Here is an 18379-nt window from a genome sequence, read left to right on the forward strand (position 1 = left end):
GACAGTTCAGAAACCAAACTCAAAGTTGCGGAAGACTGTGATCTCAGTGATAGAGAATCCAGAACAGCAGTCATGAAGAAACAAACGAGGTATAAGAAAACGCAAAACGGTTGTTCACCGAGCTCAGGAATAAAATTAATGAACAGAAGGAGGACTTTACCAAAGAGTGGAAAATTATAGAAAAGAACCAAACAGAGACTCTGGAGCTGAAGAACTCACTCAAGGAGATGAAGAATGGATGTTTTAATAACAATGACTCCCAGTGAAAACTAATTACTAAAGACTCCCTGTCATTGTCATCTTAGTCGTCAATCATTCAAGAGATGCCAAGAAATACAGACAATAAGTGAACTTCATTTTAAGCATTCAAACCTTTGCTTCATTTAACTGTTTAAAAAATATACACAGTTGCTCAGCAAGCTGTATTTCAAAAATTGAAATAAAAATGCTATAAGTACAATAGCAAGTAAAGATGTACTCTCACATAAGACGATGACAAATTTTCACTTAAAAAGAGAAATTGATCTTTTTAGTGTTACAAGTTTACCTAATTCATAAAATGGACTGATCTCAGTTTCATTTAAATAATAAACATTCAAATATGGTTCAGAGTTTGGATGTCAATAATTCACTGATGCTTAGGGTTGGAAAAACTGGGGTGCAGCAGAAGTTTAAAATTGTTATGAACCATCGCCAAACTAAAACCAATTAGAAAGTAAGCCAAAGCACTCAAAGTATAACATTGTTTATTAGGCAATACAATTTAATTTCTAAAACTGAATTTAAGACAGACTTTCAAGAAATTTAAGGTGTGTTTGATTACACTTATTGAATAAAGTAAATGATAGATATCTCTTGAGACATCCGGGGACTTAAAATTTTAAAATTTCTGTATCTTTTCTGGCTCCAGGACTGGCCTCGTACTATCAGTGCAGAGTAGAGGGCTGCTCTGCTGTTTCTTCAGGAGAAGTTGGGAACTGATCTCTGCTAGCTTTTTGTTTTTCCTGTGAAGTGGGTAAAGAACACACACTTAGTATTTCATTCTTCTTTAAATGACTTGCATTTTTTCAGGTTGTCATATTAGTAAATAAAGTTTCTCGTCAAACAGAATCTTAACACTGAAAATTTGTCAGAGCAGACCTACTGTATACCAGTATAGATTTACAGCTGTTCTAAAGAAATACATATGTTTCTAGGGAGATTCCTAACTACGATCAATTCAAAGTAGGGAGGGGAGAGAAATGGTTCTCAGTGTTGTAGACCAGGGGTGCCCAACCCCCTGGCTGTGAACTGGTGCAAGGCCTGTTAGGCACTGGCCCACACAGTACATGAGCAGCAGGCCAGCGAGCAAAGCTTAGTCTGTATTTGTCGTGCTCCCCAGCCCTAGCATCAGCGCCGCAGCTCCACCTCAGATCATCAGGCTTTAGATTCTCATAGGTGCACCGGTCCCTGGTGCCAAAATGGTTGGGGACCACTGACGTAGACAGTTTAACAGACAATTTGGGGTGCCTTCAGGAATGTCTGTACTTAACAAGATTTTTGACGGTGCCATTAGGTATATTTAATAAACCAGTTTAGAGATTTCAAAACACTCTCCAAAGGCATTTGAAGCACTTTCTTTCCCCTTCCTTGTACAATATACTCATTATCTTTGAGAAATTAACCACTTACCACTGAGACATAATTTAGAACAATGACCTCTAGGGGAGACCAGATAGCCTAGTTGGTGATCAAAATGAACCAAAACAGCTCCAGAGGCAATTACCTAATGCCATCGCTACCAAAGAATTGTGGTGGGATCTGCCCTTTCTGTCCTCCACACACACCCCCAGGCAGACCACCTCATTACTTTTAGCCAGTTTGTCAATTATAGGGTCCTTCACCTCTATGTCGATCTCTCCCTATTAAACCTATATGCCTTTAGGTCCCATAGCAAAACTGTAAAGAGGATTGGTTGTCTCAAGGCGCCCCCTAGTGATAGTAACAAAGATCACAATCCGAAAAGTACATTTACCAAGAGCCAGAAAGTGCAGAGCACTTAACCCTTTGGGTTGGAGTTACCTTCCAAAATACAGTTAAAGTCGTTCATCTTTCTAGTTAGCGGAATTCTGACAGAAAATTTTATAATAATATTGCCAACTAGACTATAAAGCTTCGAAAACACTTAGCTTAAAGACTAGTAGGTCAGGTTAACTATATGAAAATATGAAAAAGAGGGGGAATAGTCACATCAGAACAAAAGTGAGGGAGATAAACAAACTGTCCTGGACAAACATTTTAAAGGTAAGGTCATTTCCTGACGTCATTTTCCAAAATTATACTTTTCAGTTAGCTTTTACTTCCTACTAATCTCATGAATCTAATTCAATTATTCTATAGAGAAAAATTAATAGGCCAAATCTATTTTCTCTGATTCTATGTTAGGACGTACACATGTAATTGATTTTCCAATGACATTCTAACTTTCAGTTCTTCTTGATAGAGTTGCCTGTATTTTTCCAATTCTATGTTATTAGAATCTTCTTGAGAAGTTTTCCTTTTGGAGAGTTCAGATACCAGGTCCTTAATTCTGAGTTCCATTTGACTTCTTACGGAAGCATCATTAGTCATTCTTAACTGCTCTAAGTATTCTTGAGATATTGCTTGTGCCTAGAGCAAATAAAAAGGATATGTTTTAATAATAATTATAACAAATAATTATAGTTTATCCATGTCCTTTAGTTTTCAGTCAATGATTCAGAGAGAAACTTGAACTGTAATATAGCTAAGTTTAAGATATTCGTCATCCATGTCAACTGAATTAAATCTGAATTATGAAAATACATTTGAGTCATTCTCCTTTTAGTACTCCTGTCAGTCACCTAATAATTCAAATAACAGAAACAATTTAAAAATTTTAAAAGTGAACAATACAACTTCACCATCCAAAAGTGAACAATACAACTTCACCGTACAATCTTCAATCACGAATGTTCTTTTTTCCCTCATAGTCTTGTTTTATATCAATGTGTCTTAAAAAATAAAATGATTCTTTAGGAAGAATCATTCTCAGAGATCAATTTAGTAATAATAATGATAGAAACTGAAAAATGTGAGGGACAAACAAATGCCACCTTCATTCCAGAATCTACAAAGCAAATTGCTCTTAAGGAAAGTAGAGGAAACACGTACAATGTATGTATCCAAAATGTCACTTGCAGTGAAATGAAATAAAGCATATTAAATAACAATAAATTAACCTGTAAAAATTGATTGACTTCTTTTAATTTTTTGACGACTTCTTGTCTTGCTGTTTCGTCAATCACCCGTTTATACTGTTCGATTTCACTGTATTGTACCATATTCATTTTTACGTGACTCTTGAAGTTTACTAATTTTTGTTTCAACTTCTTATTTTCATTCTCTAGACTTTCATATTTTTTTTGTATTCCTTCCATGCCTGATAACCGATGTCGAAGATATCGATTCTCTTCTTCCTGACGGAGAACTATGGACGATACAGTTTCCAGTTTTGCCATAGAATCAGCAATCTGCATGAATGAGAGAATAGAGTTTGGTGACGAAGGACGTCGAGTGAAAAGAGCCTAACTCAAAACCAGTATTGACTTTTAAATAAATTCAGTTGCAATAAAATGTCATCTGTTCTGTGGTGGAGTCTTAGAATGTGGAAGCTCGAATTACTCAGAATCAAACACAGTCAAAACCACCAGGAGTCACAAAAATACATTCTCTACTGTCACAGTTTTTGCCACGCAACATCCGCACTTGATTTCATACACGTTCTTGTCCGACTGTTTTATGTTTTGGCTCCATAAAATGACTGTCACCTCTTAGCAGAAAACCTTGCACCTCTTCCCTCATCTACCTGTCCTTAGTTTTTAATGAAGTTTTAAGGATCTCATATTGAGTTATTTGGGCCTCAGTTGACCAATGCCTCTCAAGATATGACTTTGAAAATAAGACCCTAATAATAAGTCTTATAAATATGGATTCTACTGCCATAAACTTTTCACTGAACTACAAATGTTTTATACTCATTTGAATTGCATTCCACAAAGAAATGATTTTGAATGTTAAGAAATCCCTTTTCCCAGTGTAAAAGTTTAGTTAGATGATCTCTACATATTTCTCAACAAAAATTCCTTAATTCAATAGTTATCCTGTAGTCCTTTGTTACTTTCCACAAGACAAGAGACCATACTAAACAACAAACACAACAACCAAATCTTGCTGGAATTTCAGTGACCTTGAGTTGGGAAGAACTACTTTCCTATAGAAACAATGCTTATTTTGTAAGAAAGGGTGAGTGGATGTGGTGTTTCTAAAACACACCTACAAATCTTTCGATACATCGCCCATAAAATTGCCTTCCATTATGGCCGTACATAATGGCCTTAATAAGTAACTGGTTTCTGGTGAATAGAATATGGCAGATGTGCTGTGTGACTCTTCTGTCTGGGGTAGAAAATGTGATACAGCCTCCATCTGACTTTCTCTCTCTAGGGATGCTCACCCTGAGAACCCAGCTACCATGTTGTGAAGAATGAAGCAGCCCAGGGCACACAGTCAGTCCTCCTATAGATGTTCCAACTGAGATGGCCTCAGCTAACGTCCCAGCCAAGAGCCAGCTTCAACTACCAAACATGTGCATGACCAGCCTTTAGAGGATTCTAGCCTAGAGGGTACAGCGAAGGGCCATGGAGAAGCATTCCCAAGGGTAGGACTAAGTGCTCATCAAAGCACTGGAGGCACACACCAGGCTGCATTGCAGAATTGCCATGGATGCGCGTGCTTCTCTCTCCCATTTCAGAATGTGAGTCTTTAGCAGTTTAGCAGAATGTTGAGTGTGTGGGTGATAGATACTCGTCTCTTTGATTCTCAAGTCTTCCTATTGAAAGGATTGTCCTCAAGGGGCTTGACTCCAGCAACCACACCCAGGCACCTCAGTCCCACCTGCTCCTGATTAGTAAATTCTTGAACTCAAGCCTGAGCCTGACCCCACAATAATTGAGACTTGTGGGGGGTGAGGGGGTATTAGGTAGAGATGAGTATAGTTTTTATGTGGGAGGAATTTAAACAATTGTGTCCAGTGGGTAGATTAAGCTGGTTTTTAATGTGTCCATATGTTCTGCCTGGCTCTGTATCTCAGGCTGCTTAACCTTGGAGCCCAGCCCCGTGTTGAGGGCAACCTCGGGCCACGATGAGCACGCAGGTTTTCCAGTGTGGGTGTTCCAGCTGTCTTCCCCAGACAAAGTTCCAACCAACCGTCAGCATCTACCACCAGACATGCTGGTGAGCAAACCCTCAAATGATTCCAGGCATCAGCCGGATAGCCGCCCCAACTGAAGATGATGGGAACAGAGACATGCTGTCCTGGCCACACTATTCCTGAGTGTCAATTTGTGAATAAAATATGTTATGTACTTAAGCCACTAAACTTTGGGAAGTTTGTTAGAAAACATCAGATAAAACATTTCTGGATTAAAAAAAGCGATCCTAAGAAACATAACTTATATACTAGAAATTATTGACATATGTTGTCTTATTGACCTTTGCTTTATTGTGCTTCGCAGATGCTGCGTTTCTTCACATGTGGAAGATTTGTAGCTGCCCTACATCAATCAAGCAAGTCTATCAGAGTCATTTTTCCAACATGCTCTGACGATGGTTAGCATTTTGGAGCAGTAAAGTGCTTTTTAATTAAGGTTTATACATTGGGTTTTTAGACACAATGTTATTACACACTTAATAGACTACGGTAGAGTGTACACATAACTCGTACATGCACTGGGCTGCAAAAAGTTCTTGTGACTCGCTTTATTGTGATCTACACTTTATTGTGGTGGTCTGGAACCAAGCCTGCAACCTCTCTGAGGTATGCCTGGAGTCTTCTGTAAAGTGGGGTCTAATAAATGTTAAAATCAATTGAATAATGACAAATAATGCTAATGAGAAGTAGATAACTAGAAGAAAGACATAAAAGTTTTTCTCAGGTTCCCTTCACTTACAACTAGGCAGCCATGCAACTTGGAAATTGTCCCTCTATTTAGGGGGTAAGAAAGACTGGCAAGGAGACATACGATTTGAACTATAAGAGTTGAAAAACGAAAAATCGTCAGTTTAATAATCCAAATAAGTCACTATGTAGTCCCATTATATTATGATGTTAATGTGGCTTTCGAATGAGATAAAGACTCTCATTCTCTGTAAGTATTCATTTCTAAGTTTCCATTTCCCCTTTTCTATTAAACACTTTTTAAATGAATTTTAAGTCTTTGTTATATAAATACATAACTTTCTTGACCCTTGTAGCTTTTCTGTCATCCTGATTCTCCGCTTCCATTGGACTCTGACATTCTGTAATGCACGGTCTCATCCACACATTCTTATCTTCACCGCATATTCTCTTCTATTACTTAAGAGTCTGACTCTCAATCCTGAAACTGCACTAAAAGTTTTTGAGGATCGTCTTTTTCTCTAGTCCTCATCCTGTTTTACTTCTCAGCAACAAATGACAGCAACGACCACACACCTCCTAACCCCCTACCCCGCTCCTTCTGAAGTTTCTTTCACATGCACACCCAACTACGTTGTTTGAAAAATCAAGTGAGCTAGAGTTATATTTTCTTCTTATTCCAGATTCTTCACCTCAATATTATTTGGATCAAATAGCTTAACCCAGTAGTAAATATCCCGGGGATCTGAGACATGAGAACCTTATAGAGAGGGTAGGGCTATTGATTGAACTGGTTGAAATCTGTCTCTTTATATTAAATGATTGCCTTTTAAAACTTTTTTGATTCACAGGGAGGTCCTTATGGTGGCTAATAATTCCATGTCAATCGTAACTCATTTCTATAGGAATTTACAGAAAATCCCTCCTTGATTTTGCATAAGCTTAATCAATTTTGAGCTTGCTTGCAAATTTTTAATTTTCGATACCTTAAGAAATTTCTGCATGAAACTCTAAGGTGACAACTCCTGACACTCATAGGTGCGGAAGACTCCTTAGCAACCTATTGTCATGACACTTGTATGAAAAGTATGCTAACACAAATGACTAATTTATAGGAAGTTTAGAAAAACAATAATTTTCAAAGTTTCTTCATCAACAAGAAGGGCCATCAACACAATCTTACATTTCCCCTGATAGGTATATCTGCAGAATGAAATCGCTTGGACCCAGCTACAGTGACAGAAAGAAGCTATTTGGTAGGTGCATCTACCTCATTGTTCCAACTTAGGGTTCACAATGCAACCTTCTCATCTTAAATCATAGGTAACGTCTCCTACAGAAGAGGGTAGGAATGACAGGGGGATCCTCTTCTGCTTAAAAATACATTTATATTCTGTATATTTTGAATATTCAACAAGATTCACCATTTAGCAATAATCAAATACTACTCTGACTTTTCTTTCAGGAAATTAGAAAAATATCTTACTTTCTGGATACTTACTTCTCTTTTAAATTTGTTGTTTCCAAGCCGATACCCTCTTTTATTTAAATGAATAAATTCTTTGATTATCTCTCTATTTCTCTCATCCAGCATATGGCCTTGTTTTTCATGTTTGGCCTGAAGTGTTTTTATTGTATCCTGTAATTGTTCTTGCATATTAATGACTGCCTTTTCTTGATCGTCAGCTTTGCAGTGAGCATCATCCACTTGCTGCTGAAGCAACATATTTTCATTTTGTAGTTGAGATAATCTCTCCTCTGAGGATTCCAGCTTTTCAGTGTGTTTAATTGCTTTACCTTGTTCGTGCAGATACTTGTGTTCAATTTCCTTCTTTTGACACTGTGTTTGGCTTAGTTCCATTTGTACATGTTCTAAAACCAAAGACTTTTCTCTGAGAGCATCTCTTGTCTGACCTTGCTCATGATCATGTAGAGCAGTAGCCAGTCTAGAACAGTAGGATTCGACTTCTGTTTCCAGTCTTTCTTTGTTTTGAGTTTCATTTTCCAGTTTAGACTTTAGCATTGTATTCTCAGCTCTCAGAACATTAAGCTGTTCATCATGCAGTTTTATGGTCTTTTGAAGATGGTCATCCTTGTTTTGTACATTTATAATTTCCTCCAAATATTTTTTTTCCATTTCCTGCTTCTGGTTTTTTACCATATCTATTTCCAGTCTGAGCATGGCAATTTCATCCCGCAACATGAGGTTTTCGTGCAACAGACCTTTTCCTTTTTCATGACTCTCAGAAGCCTAAGGAAAACAAAGGAGACGTGTAGCTAGCACTCAGGGAAATGGATATCATGGCATCCCCAGAAATAAAAGAAGAACCTCTATGTTTATATGATGAAAAGTCTTCCATAAGTGGATATCCCACTGGAGAAAGTACGAAGTTGGATTCAAAGCTCCCACTTTATACAAGCATAAAATTCTAAAAGTTCAAAACATTCATATAAGACAGAAGCCATGAAAGTGAAAAAGAAATCATAAGAGAATTTTTAAGCGTCTCAGAATTGGAAAGGCAACAAACCCAGAAGGCATAAAATCAAGGATTCTTAAATCTGACTATACTTAACAATGGAGATCATGGTCTGAATGTACACCTGTGAGCTTATGAACTCTGTATTCAGACAGAGTCTATTTTCTAAAATTATTTTTTCCAAGAATATTCCATAGATCTTGCACTTTTCTAGTATTTTCAGTCAGTTATAAAAATCACATCTATTAACCACTGAGAAATCTAGGCATTGCACTAAGCACTTCTGTATACATCAAAGAACTCATTTAGTTGGCGCAATCTGGAATAGAGAGGATAAGCCAGTTCAGGATTTCTCTCGGGTCTTCTGACTCGGCAAGTAGTGCTCCTGCACCAAACCACAGCTGCTTCTCTAGTGCAAAAATATAAATACAAAAGAAACTTATATTTAAAAAAAAAAAACTCATGGTCAATAAGGTAAAATTTATAGAGCTCCTCTTAGACAATCATGAGATTATTTGCTGCTGCAATAACTTTAATTTTCTCTTCATAATGTTTAAAGTAGTAATAAATGTGAAACAGGGGGAAATACACCGACTTCTTTTTTACGAGGAATAAAATAGTTGTCAATATATTAGCATTAAATATATATTATGGCATACTGTTTTCAAAAGCTCATTGGACTGAAATAGGATCCTACTTAAAAGCAATTTGTTATTTTCTCAAAAGTAGGAGAATGACATTTAAAATATGATCTCTGAACTGGCTATGCTTTTTCTCCTTATTATCGGTGCAAGTGAAAGCTAGCCTCTCTATTCAAAGAGCCGGGGGATGAAATCCCTGCCAAAACCTGGGACATCTGTTGTTAGCACCAATAGTTTTGAGATTCTGGAAAGCTCATCAATTCCTATGGAAAACAGTAAAACTCTACTCTTTGGATGAGGCCAGTGTGATTGTCATTACTCAACTGCTGGAGACAAATAAATTTGAATTAAGAATAATATTGTATCCAGTGGATCAACACTATCGCCCTTTTAAAGAAATAAATAAATACGCAGGCACACACATATATAGGCACACACACATACACAGACACACACACACATATGTGTATTATATATATCACACACATATATATGCTTTTAAAATCCTCTGTATTTCTCATATGCATAGTGTTGGTTTTTTAAATATATACATACATGCAAATACACAAACATGCATTTGAAAATGACTAAACAAAATACCTCAGAGTTCATTTTCTTAAGAGCTATTCCTGTCTCCTTTTGTTTGCAAGGGCGATTGGTCAGGATTCCATCTTGTGATTGCATTCTGGCATTCTCTTCTGGAGAAAGTTGCCCCTGAGTGGTGTTTTGCTCTTCTACAACCTAGAGATACATGTCATTAGGTTTTTGGTCTCACACAGTTAAAAAAAAGGTCAGAGCTCGAAAGCGGATTCTTATAAAACGTTTAAAAAAATGGTCTTTTTAAGCACGAGGATCTTTATCCTCTATGAAAACCTCAAATTTGAATATAAATGACAGCTAGATTTGTCATACAGCAAAAATACAGGCAGCTATAGCATTGTGAAATAAAATTTCTTTACAAAAGATTTGACTAGTTTCATCATAGTCTCAAGGCAATTTAGTCTTTATGTTATCATACAAAAAGCCCAAATTAACATTTATGTTATTGATTAAGCTCAATTTACCTTCCATTTCTTCACTTAGAAAACACATACAGAGCATCTATTGAGTGCCAACACTTGAAATAAGTTAATCATTTTTGTTGTAAATGTCACCATTTACATTTTAAATGAGATAACATTTCGGTTTGTTTTAAACCTAAGTAATAGACATTAAATTAATGAGATATTATAAATATTGATAAAATACTCTTAGAAATATAAAATTTTTACCAGCGATGAATTTACCTGATTGGAATTCTTTCTGACAGTCTTCGATTCCATGTCTAATGTTCCTAGAGTGATTTCAATTTGTTTTGGTTCAACTTCTTTACGATATTGTTCTTCTTTGGTTCTTAACTGCTCTCTAGCTCTTTTATATAACATCTCAGTATCTCTTCTTTTCTCCTTTTCTTTTTCTACGGCAAATCTGTAGTTAAATAAACTTATCTTAAAATTCATTTGGTTAGAAAATTAAAAGTTTATATTATGATCTGGTTCTACACATGTTGGATCATTACCCTGATTAAATTCCTAAGATCTCATTTTTTTTTTCCTTTTTGGGGACCATGTTTTTATTTCTGACTTCAATCTCTTTCAAAAGATTATATGTAAGCAACCGAAGTGTCCTACAACAGACGATTGGATAAAGAAGCTGTGGTACAGGTATACAATGGAATATTACTCAGCCATAAGAAGAGATGAAATACCGCCATTTGTGACAACGTGGATGGACCTCGAGATAATTATGCTAAGCGAAATAAGCCAGACAGAAAAAGTTGAAAACCACATGATATCTCTTACATGTGGGCTAGAAACCTGAAAGCAACAAACAAACAGGACAAACAAACAGAGACTCATGGTCATGGACAATAGACAAGTGGTTACCAGAGGGTTGGGGGGAAGGAAGAGGGGAGGTAGACAGGGGAAAAGGGGTCAAATATGTGGAGACAGAAAGAAATCTAAATATGGGAGGTGAAAACACAATGGAATATATAAATACCTTACTGTTAAATTGTACACCTGAAACTTACTAGATTTTGTTAACCGATGTCACCATAACAAAAATTAATTTAAAAAATTTAAAAATAAAAAAATAAAAAAGGAGAAAGAGCAGTTAGAAAAAAACAAAAAAATCTGAATAAAGTAGGCACTGTAGTTAATAATAATACACCAGTATTGGCTCACAATCTGTGACAACTCTACCATACTGATGTAAGATGTTAATAGGGGAAACAACGTGATGTGTATGGGAATCCTCTGTACTATCTTTGAGAGTTGTCTGTAAATCTAAATTCATCCTAAAATAGAAATTTTATATAAAAACATAGGACGAGGACAGTTCAGAAGAAAGTGTGACCATCTGCCTGGTGAGGGATAAAAAAAAAGTTTATATATATATGCATATATGTATTATATGTACACACACACACACACACATATAAGTATATATATAAAATATGAAAGGTAGCATTGAAAAAACATTCAGCTACTTATTAACTTTTAGTCAATAGTAACTCTGGAAAATGTGGTAGAAAGAAATTTCAAAATTATTCAGTAAAGGTAGTGTGGAAAATTATCTTTTTTTCCCCCATACTCATAATCACTTTTCTATTAGGATGGATAATTCAGTTACGCATTAAAAAGAGAAGTCCTTGTTGATTAACAAGTTATAAATTCACTAGAAATGAAATTTCCACTTGACAAAATATGATCGGTACCTCTAAAAAGTATTTACAGTGTAAGACAGCATCTGCAGATGTCTTTTACGCAACACGTCTGCTGACTACTGTAGTCCAAGACTAGGCTGGGGAGTCTAATAACTGTCACTCTACACTTTGTAATACATTCAATTTATCTTGTTGATTATCATCTATTTTCTAAATCACTTTAAAATCCCTTTCGCAACAAGACAGGATTCATATCAATTAAGGTCACAGGAAAGAGTAATATGTGCTTTCAGTATAGAGCTTTGAATTAATTTTAGCTTTGTATAAGACAATTCTGAATAAAATAATCAGTCATTGATTTCCATTGCACTTTTCATTCCATGCGTATCTTAAGATGAGAATGGCATAAATTTCCTTAGGAAATAGTTTTCTGTCTTGAGAAAAGTGGCCATTTCAGACTCTCTTGGTGGGAACATAAGTGAATTGGAACTTTCCCGGGAACATTTTGGAAATATGGATTAAAGACCTTTGTTTCAAAGTACTTATACTTCAACCAAAAAAATACTCTATTGAAGAATTTATTCAAAGTACATAACCTAAAATGTTGAAATGAATTTATATAAAAGATATTCTTTGTAGCATTAGTTACAATACAGAAAAATAACAAAATTCAATTGGATGAATAAATGATGAGGTGTCCATATGGTGGACTCTATATGACCATTTAAATGATGGTTTGAAAGAATATCCATGAACTTATTACTAGAAGTATACACTGTTAAGAACTCTCTATATTACTCTCAAGAATGTTATACTCTACAATCCTAAAGAAGTTTTCTTCCCTATCAAATCCTAGAAGGCGTGTTAGCAATTACAAAATTTCTCCTGTATGTCTTTAGTATAAAAGTTACTATTCATGTTCTGGTCAAAATGGCAGAGTACGTAAATGCTGTGCTTGCCTCCTCTCACGACGACATCAAAATCACAACCGAACTACAGAACAACTGTCATTAAGAATCATCGGAAGCTTGGTTGAACAAAAGCCCTACTATTAAGAATATACAGCAGAAGCCATGTTGAGGGTGGTAGAAGGGCTCGTGACACAGCGGAATAGTCCAACATCCACATGCGGCAGTACAAAAGTAATAGGGATATCTTAGCTCCCCCTTGAGAAGCGAGGGGTCCCAGCCCCACACCAGTGCCAAGAAGAGAAGTTCTCACTAATTCTGGCTGTGAAAACCAGTGAAGATTGTGCCTGAGAGATGCAGGGCTGCTGGAGTCCCAGGTGTTCCTCTTGGAGGGCCCAAGCATGGACTTACTCGCTGACAGACTCACTCACTCTGAGCCCCAGAAGCATTGGGGCAGCAGCTTGAAAGGTGTCAGGGACATAGAGGGAGGAAATGGATTGTCTGGCTTTAGGGCAAAGGCTGAAGGGGCAGTTTTCTTCAGACAAAAGTGCTGGCAGAAGCTGTAGTTCCTATGTTAAGCCCTCCCCTCTCCCAGCCTGCACACACAGTGGCTACCATATCCGAGTCTCCATCGACCTGGCAAACACTGTTTGTACTGCCATGGTGATTCTCTGAGGCCCTAACCCACCCACTTTCTAGGCCTACCCACGTTGCTTCCAGGGGCTTTTCCATACAAGTGATCTGTCTTGACTTATGCTCCAGATTTTCCAAAAATGTCTCAAAGCTTTACAATGCCAAACAAGCAGGATCTGCCTTGGCACTCCCCATAATTCATGTTAAGCAGCCCCAAGCCTAGCACGTGTGGCAGCCGGCCTCTATACGTGTCTTAGTCTCTCCCAGGCACCTCTGACCCAAGCACAGTGGCAACCATCTGCAGACCACCTTATAGCTCATATCAAGTGGTCTTAGGCAGGGCACAGGCAGCAGCTAATCTTGGTCTGCCACAGAGCACCTCCCAACAGGCCCCAGAATTCATATGCCTAGTGGCCAGCTTCAGACCATACTTGAGTACCCTCCAACCACCTCCACAAAAAGACACACCCAAAGGGGACACTTGGCAGGTGCAGAACCCTACTAAAGTGAATCCTGCTCCATAGGGTCAGCCACTGCACAATAGAACCTCTACCATAGACATGACCAGGCCTTACCATCTATTAGCTTAAGGGTCAATTCTTCCCATTACCTACAAATAGCAACCAAGGCTCAACAACAACACAAAGGCACACTCAACCCATACAAAGAACATACCTGGAGTACCTAGCTTAGGTTGCCATGGAGATTGCACCACTGGTCCCTACTACATAAAGCTGTACTACTAAGACTGGGAGACACAGGAGCTCTCCCTGATATATAGAATCAAACACAGGGAGGCAGAAACAAAATGGAGAGACAAAGAACTCTGTCCCAAACGAATGAATGGAACAAAGTTCCAGAAAAAAACTAAATAAAATGCAAACAAGCCATCCACCAGAGGCAGAGCTCCAAAAACTGATTGGAAGGATGCTCTGTGAACTTAGGGAAAGAGGAAAAGAACTCGGTGAGAACTCTAACAAAGAGAAAATATAAACAACAACCATTCAGAAATGAAGAATACAGTAAATTAAATGAAAACTACCTGAGGAGAAATCAACAGTAGATTCGATAAAGCAGAGGATTGAATTAGATTTTTGAAAGACAAAGGTGCAGAAAACACCCAGTCAGAACAGCAAATAGAAAAAATAATTTTTAAAAAAGGATGCTTTGAGAGGCCTCTGGGACAACATCAAGCGTACCACATGCACATCACAGGGGGGCCAGAACAAGAAGAGAGAGAGCAAGGAATTAATAACCTATTTGAAGAGATAATGATGGAACAATTCTCTAACCTGGTGAAAGAACAGACATCCAAGGCCAGGAAGAACACACAGTCCCAAACAAGATGATCCCGAGAGGCCCGCACCTAGACATATCAGAAGTAAAATGCCAGAGGTTAAAGATAAAGAGAGAAACTTCAAAGCAGCAGGAGAAAAATCAGTCAGTTACCTACAAGGGAGCTCCCATAAGAACGTCAGCCGATCTCTCAACAGAAACTTTACAGGCCAGGAGGGATTTGCAAGAAATATTCAAAGTGATGAAAAGCAAGGACTTACATCCAAGATTACTCTACTCGGCAAAGCTATCATTTAGAATTAAAGGACAGATAGAGCTTCCCAGACAAGAAAAAGCTAAAGGAGTTCATCATCTCCAAAACAGTATTACACGAAATGTTAGAGAAACTTTTTAAAAAGAAGAAAAAAGAAAGAAGATGAAAAATATGAATACTAAAATCACGATAACTACATATCTATCAATGATTGCTTTAAATGTAAATGGATAAAATGCTCCAATCAAAAGATTTTGGAAGGGTGAATGGATAAGAAAATAAAGCCCTTATATATGCTACCTAAAAGAGTAGGTAGACCGAAACACACACACACAGACTGAAAGAAAAGGGATGGGAAAAGATATTTCATGAAAATGGAAATTTAGCAACACTTATGTCAGACTAAATAGACTTTTAAAAAAAGGCTATAACAAGTTATAAAGAAGGACCCAGTAATCTCACTTTTGGGTATTTATTTGAAGAAACCCAGAACACTACTTTGAAGGGACACGTGCATCAATATGTACATCGCAGGATTATTTAAAATAGCCGAATGTGGAGGTAACCTTGGGGTCACCAATGGCTGAATGGATAAAGAATAGGTAGTACATATATAAAATGGAATATTGCTCCGCCATAAAAAAATACTGAGATCTTGCCATCTGCAATAACACGGAGGGACAAGAGAGTACTGTGCAGAGTAGAATAAGTCAGAGAACAAAAAGTGTCGTTTGATTTGATTTAAATGTAAAATCCACAGAACGAGATAAATGAATGAATTCATGGACACAGAGAGCCTTCTGATGGTTGCTAGATGGGGGGCGACGAGTGAATTGGGAGAAGGATTAAGAGATACATATTGGTAGTTACAAATCATCATGGGGATGGTAAAGTATAGCATGGAAAATACAGTCAGTAGTATTGTAATAACTGTGCACAGTGTCAGATGGGTACTGGATTTATCGGAGTCATAACTTCAAAACTTATATAAACATCTAATCACTGTGTTGTACACCTGAAATTAACATAATGTATTTCTAGAAAAGATGTTCAACTTCACTAGCTATTAGGGAAATGCAAATCAAAACCAAAATGAGATACCGTCTCATACTTATAAGAATGGCTATTATCAATAAGACAATAATAAGTGTTGGAAAGCTTGTGGGGGAGAAAGGAATCGTCATACGCTGCTGGTAGAAATGTGAATTGGTACAGACACCATGGAAAACAGTATGGAAGTTTCTCAAAATATTGAGAATAGAATTATTATCTGACCCAGGGATCCTTCCTCGGGGTATCAACCCCAAAATTTGAAAAAATTTCTCTGTGATATATATGCACCTCAGTGTTCATTGTAGCATTATTCATGGTGTCCAAGACATGAATACAAATGGAATGCCCTTCAACAGATGATTGGATGAGAAAGACATGATACATATATGCAACGGAATATTACTCAGCCATAAAAAAAGATGAAATACTGCCATTTGTGACAACATGGATGTACTTTGAGGTAATCATGCTAAGCAAAATAAGTGAGACAGTAAATGTCTAGAACCATATGATTTCAGTCATATGTGACATATGAAACTGGAAGCAACAAACAAACAAGATAAACAAACAAAAACTCATTGACACAGACATAGTGGTTACCAGAGAAAACAGTGGGTGAGGAAGAGGTAGATGAGGGTAAATAAAGTCAAATACGTGGTGCCAGAAGGAGATTTAATTTTAAGTGGTGAGCACACAATGTCATATACAGCTGATGTATTTTTGAATTGTACACTTGAAACCTATGTAATATTATGAACCAATGTCACCTCAATACATTTAAAAAATAATATTTTATGTCAACTGTAACTGAAAAATACAAAAGTATCTTTAAAAAGTAAATATTCAAATATTTCTTTGAAACCAAGATGTTCAATACCTCAAATTGCAGAGTTCTCCATCCCGTTCCACTTTTTGTTGCTCTAACTGTGATTTTATTTCTTTTGCTTCTGATAGCTTCTTTTGCAGTCCAAGCACCATATTCAAGTATTCAAACTATTGAGAGAAAGAATTATCAGCCAAAAATAATATATCCAGCAAAGTTCTAATTTAGATATGAAAAAGAAATGAAAACCTTTCTGATATACAGAGGCTAAGGGAATTTTTCACAAGACTTGCATTACAGGAAACACTAAAGGTGGTTATTTACCTAAATAACTAGGTAAAATTTTTTTTAAAAAACTATGAATAAGGTGGGGGACATCAGGCACAAGCAGGATGTTGCAAACCCTCCACAGAATAGGATATTATACAATTAAATATTATATAATGGTTAGAAGAGGTCAAAAAAATTTTAAAAGAGAAGAAGACAATAGTGACTGCAACTCGGAAATGAACTAACGGCATAATAGGGATAATTTGTGAAAACGAAAACGGAAAAAGGGAGGGCGAAGGTGTGAACTTGCCAACGGGAATGGAGGTAAGATGCAGGCAGAAGAAAAAGGACTACTGTATATACGAAACATTTTTTTACATGATCTTAATGGCAACCACACATGTACAAAATATCCAGAACTGAGACATTTAACTTAAAAAGGAGGGAACAGAGGACAAAATCCAAGAATATAACCAAACTAAAATAACAGACAGAATCACAAGGGCAAAGTAAAAATGAAGACTCAGCAATCCGAAGACAAAAGTGAAAATGGGTACGCGACAGCCTTATATGTCAATAATCACCTTAAATGTAAGTGGATGGAACTCACCTATAAAAAGATACAGAGTAGCAGATTGGATCAGAAAACAAAACCCAACTATATGCTGCCTTCAGGAGACACGTCTCAGCCGCAAGGACAAACATAGACTCAAAGTGAAAGGGTTCTATAGAAAGCAACACTTGGAGCAAATGGCATTCAGAGAAAAGAGAGCATAGCTGTACTTACATCTGATGAAACAGACTTCAAGATAAATAAGAAGGTAACAAGAGAAAAAGATGGACACTTCATAATGATAAAGGGGACAGTACATCAAGTAGACATACACTTATCAAAATATATACCCCCAATCAAGGAGCATCAAAATACATAAAGCAACTAATAACAGAACTAAAGAGAGAAGCAGACAAATACACCATTATGGTAGCGGACCCAAATACCCTGCTGACAGCTATGTGTAGATCTCCCACAAAGAAAATCAATTAAAGAAAAAAGCTTTCAATTCCATATAAGACCAATTGGACATCATCCACATTACAGAGCTTTTTATCCCAAAAGACCAGACTACATATTCTTTTCTAGTGCACATGGAATATTCTCATAGGAAGACTATATGCTGGAACTGAAAGTAGCCTCAACGAACTTAAGAAGATTGAACCCATACGAAGCATTTAACCCTATCACAATGCATTGTAACTGAAGATTAACTGCATAAAGAAAACAGATACTCCCACAAAGAGATGGAGATTAAACAACATGCTAAATAGATGGACATTAAACAACATTGTAAAGAGTGACTGGCT

General features: G+C 36.9%; 1 protein-coding gene across 1 annotated transcript in view; it reads right to left on the reverse strand.

The window, feature by feature from the left end:
• Nucleotides 1-503: 503 nt before the first annotated feature.
• Nucleotides 504-18379, reverse strand: part of LOC120600569 (ankyrin repeat domain-containing protein 26-like) — a 108330-nt gene continuing 90454 nt past the window's right edge. The window contains exons 43-50 of the mRNA XM_039859978.1: nucleotides 16802-16917; nucleotides 11286-11412; nucleotides 10361-10561; nucleotides 9675-9815; nucleotides 7458-8207; nucleotides 3240-3530; nucleotides 2432-2649; nucleotides 504-1004 (exon numbers count right to left, since the gene is read on the reverse strand). Coding sequence (XP_039715912.1) covers nucleotides 881-1004; nucleotides 2432-2649; nucleotides 3240-3530; nucleotides 7458-8207; nucleotides 9675-9815; nucleotides 10361-10561; nucleotides 11286-11412; nucleotides 16802-16917 — 1968 coding nt within the window. The 3' untranslated portion in view covers nucleotides 504-880. The remainder of the gene's footprint in view (nucleotides 1005-2431; nucleotides 2650-3239; nucleotides 3531-7457; nucleotides 8208-9674; nucleotides 9816-10360; nucleotides 10562-11285; nucleotides 11413-16801; nucleotides 16918-18379) is intronic.

Source organism: Pteropus medius, unplaced genomic scaffold (genome assembly GCF_902729225.1).
Source record: "Pteropus medius unplaced genomic scaffold, Ma_sr-lr_union100, whole genome shotgun sequence".
In the NCBI taxonomy this organism is placed as follows: Eukaryota; Metazoa; Chordata; class Mammalia; order Chiroptera; family Pteropodidae; genus Pteropus; species Pteropus medius.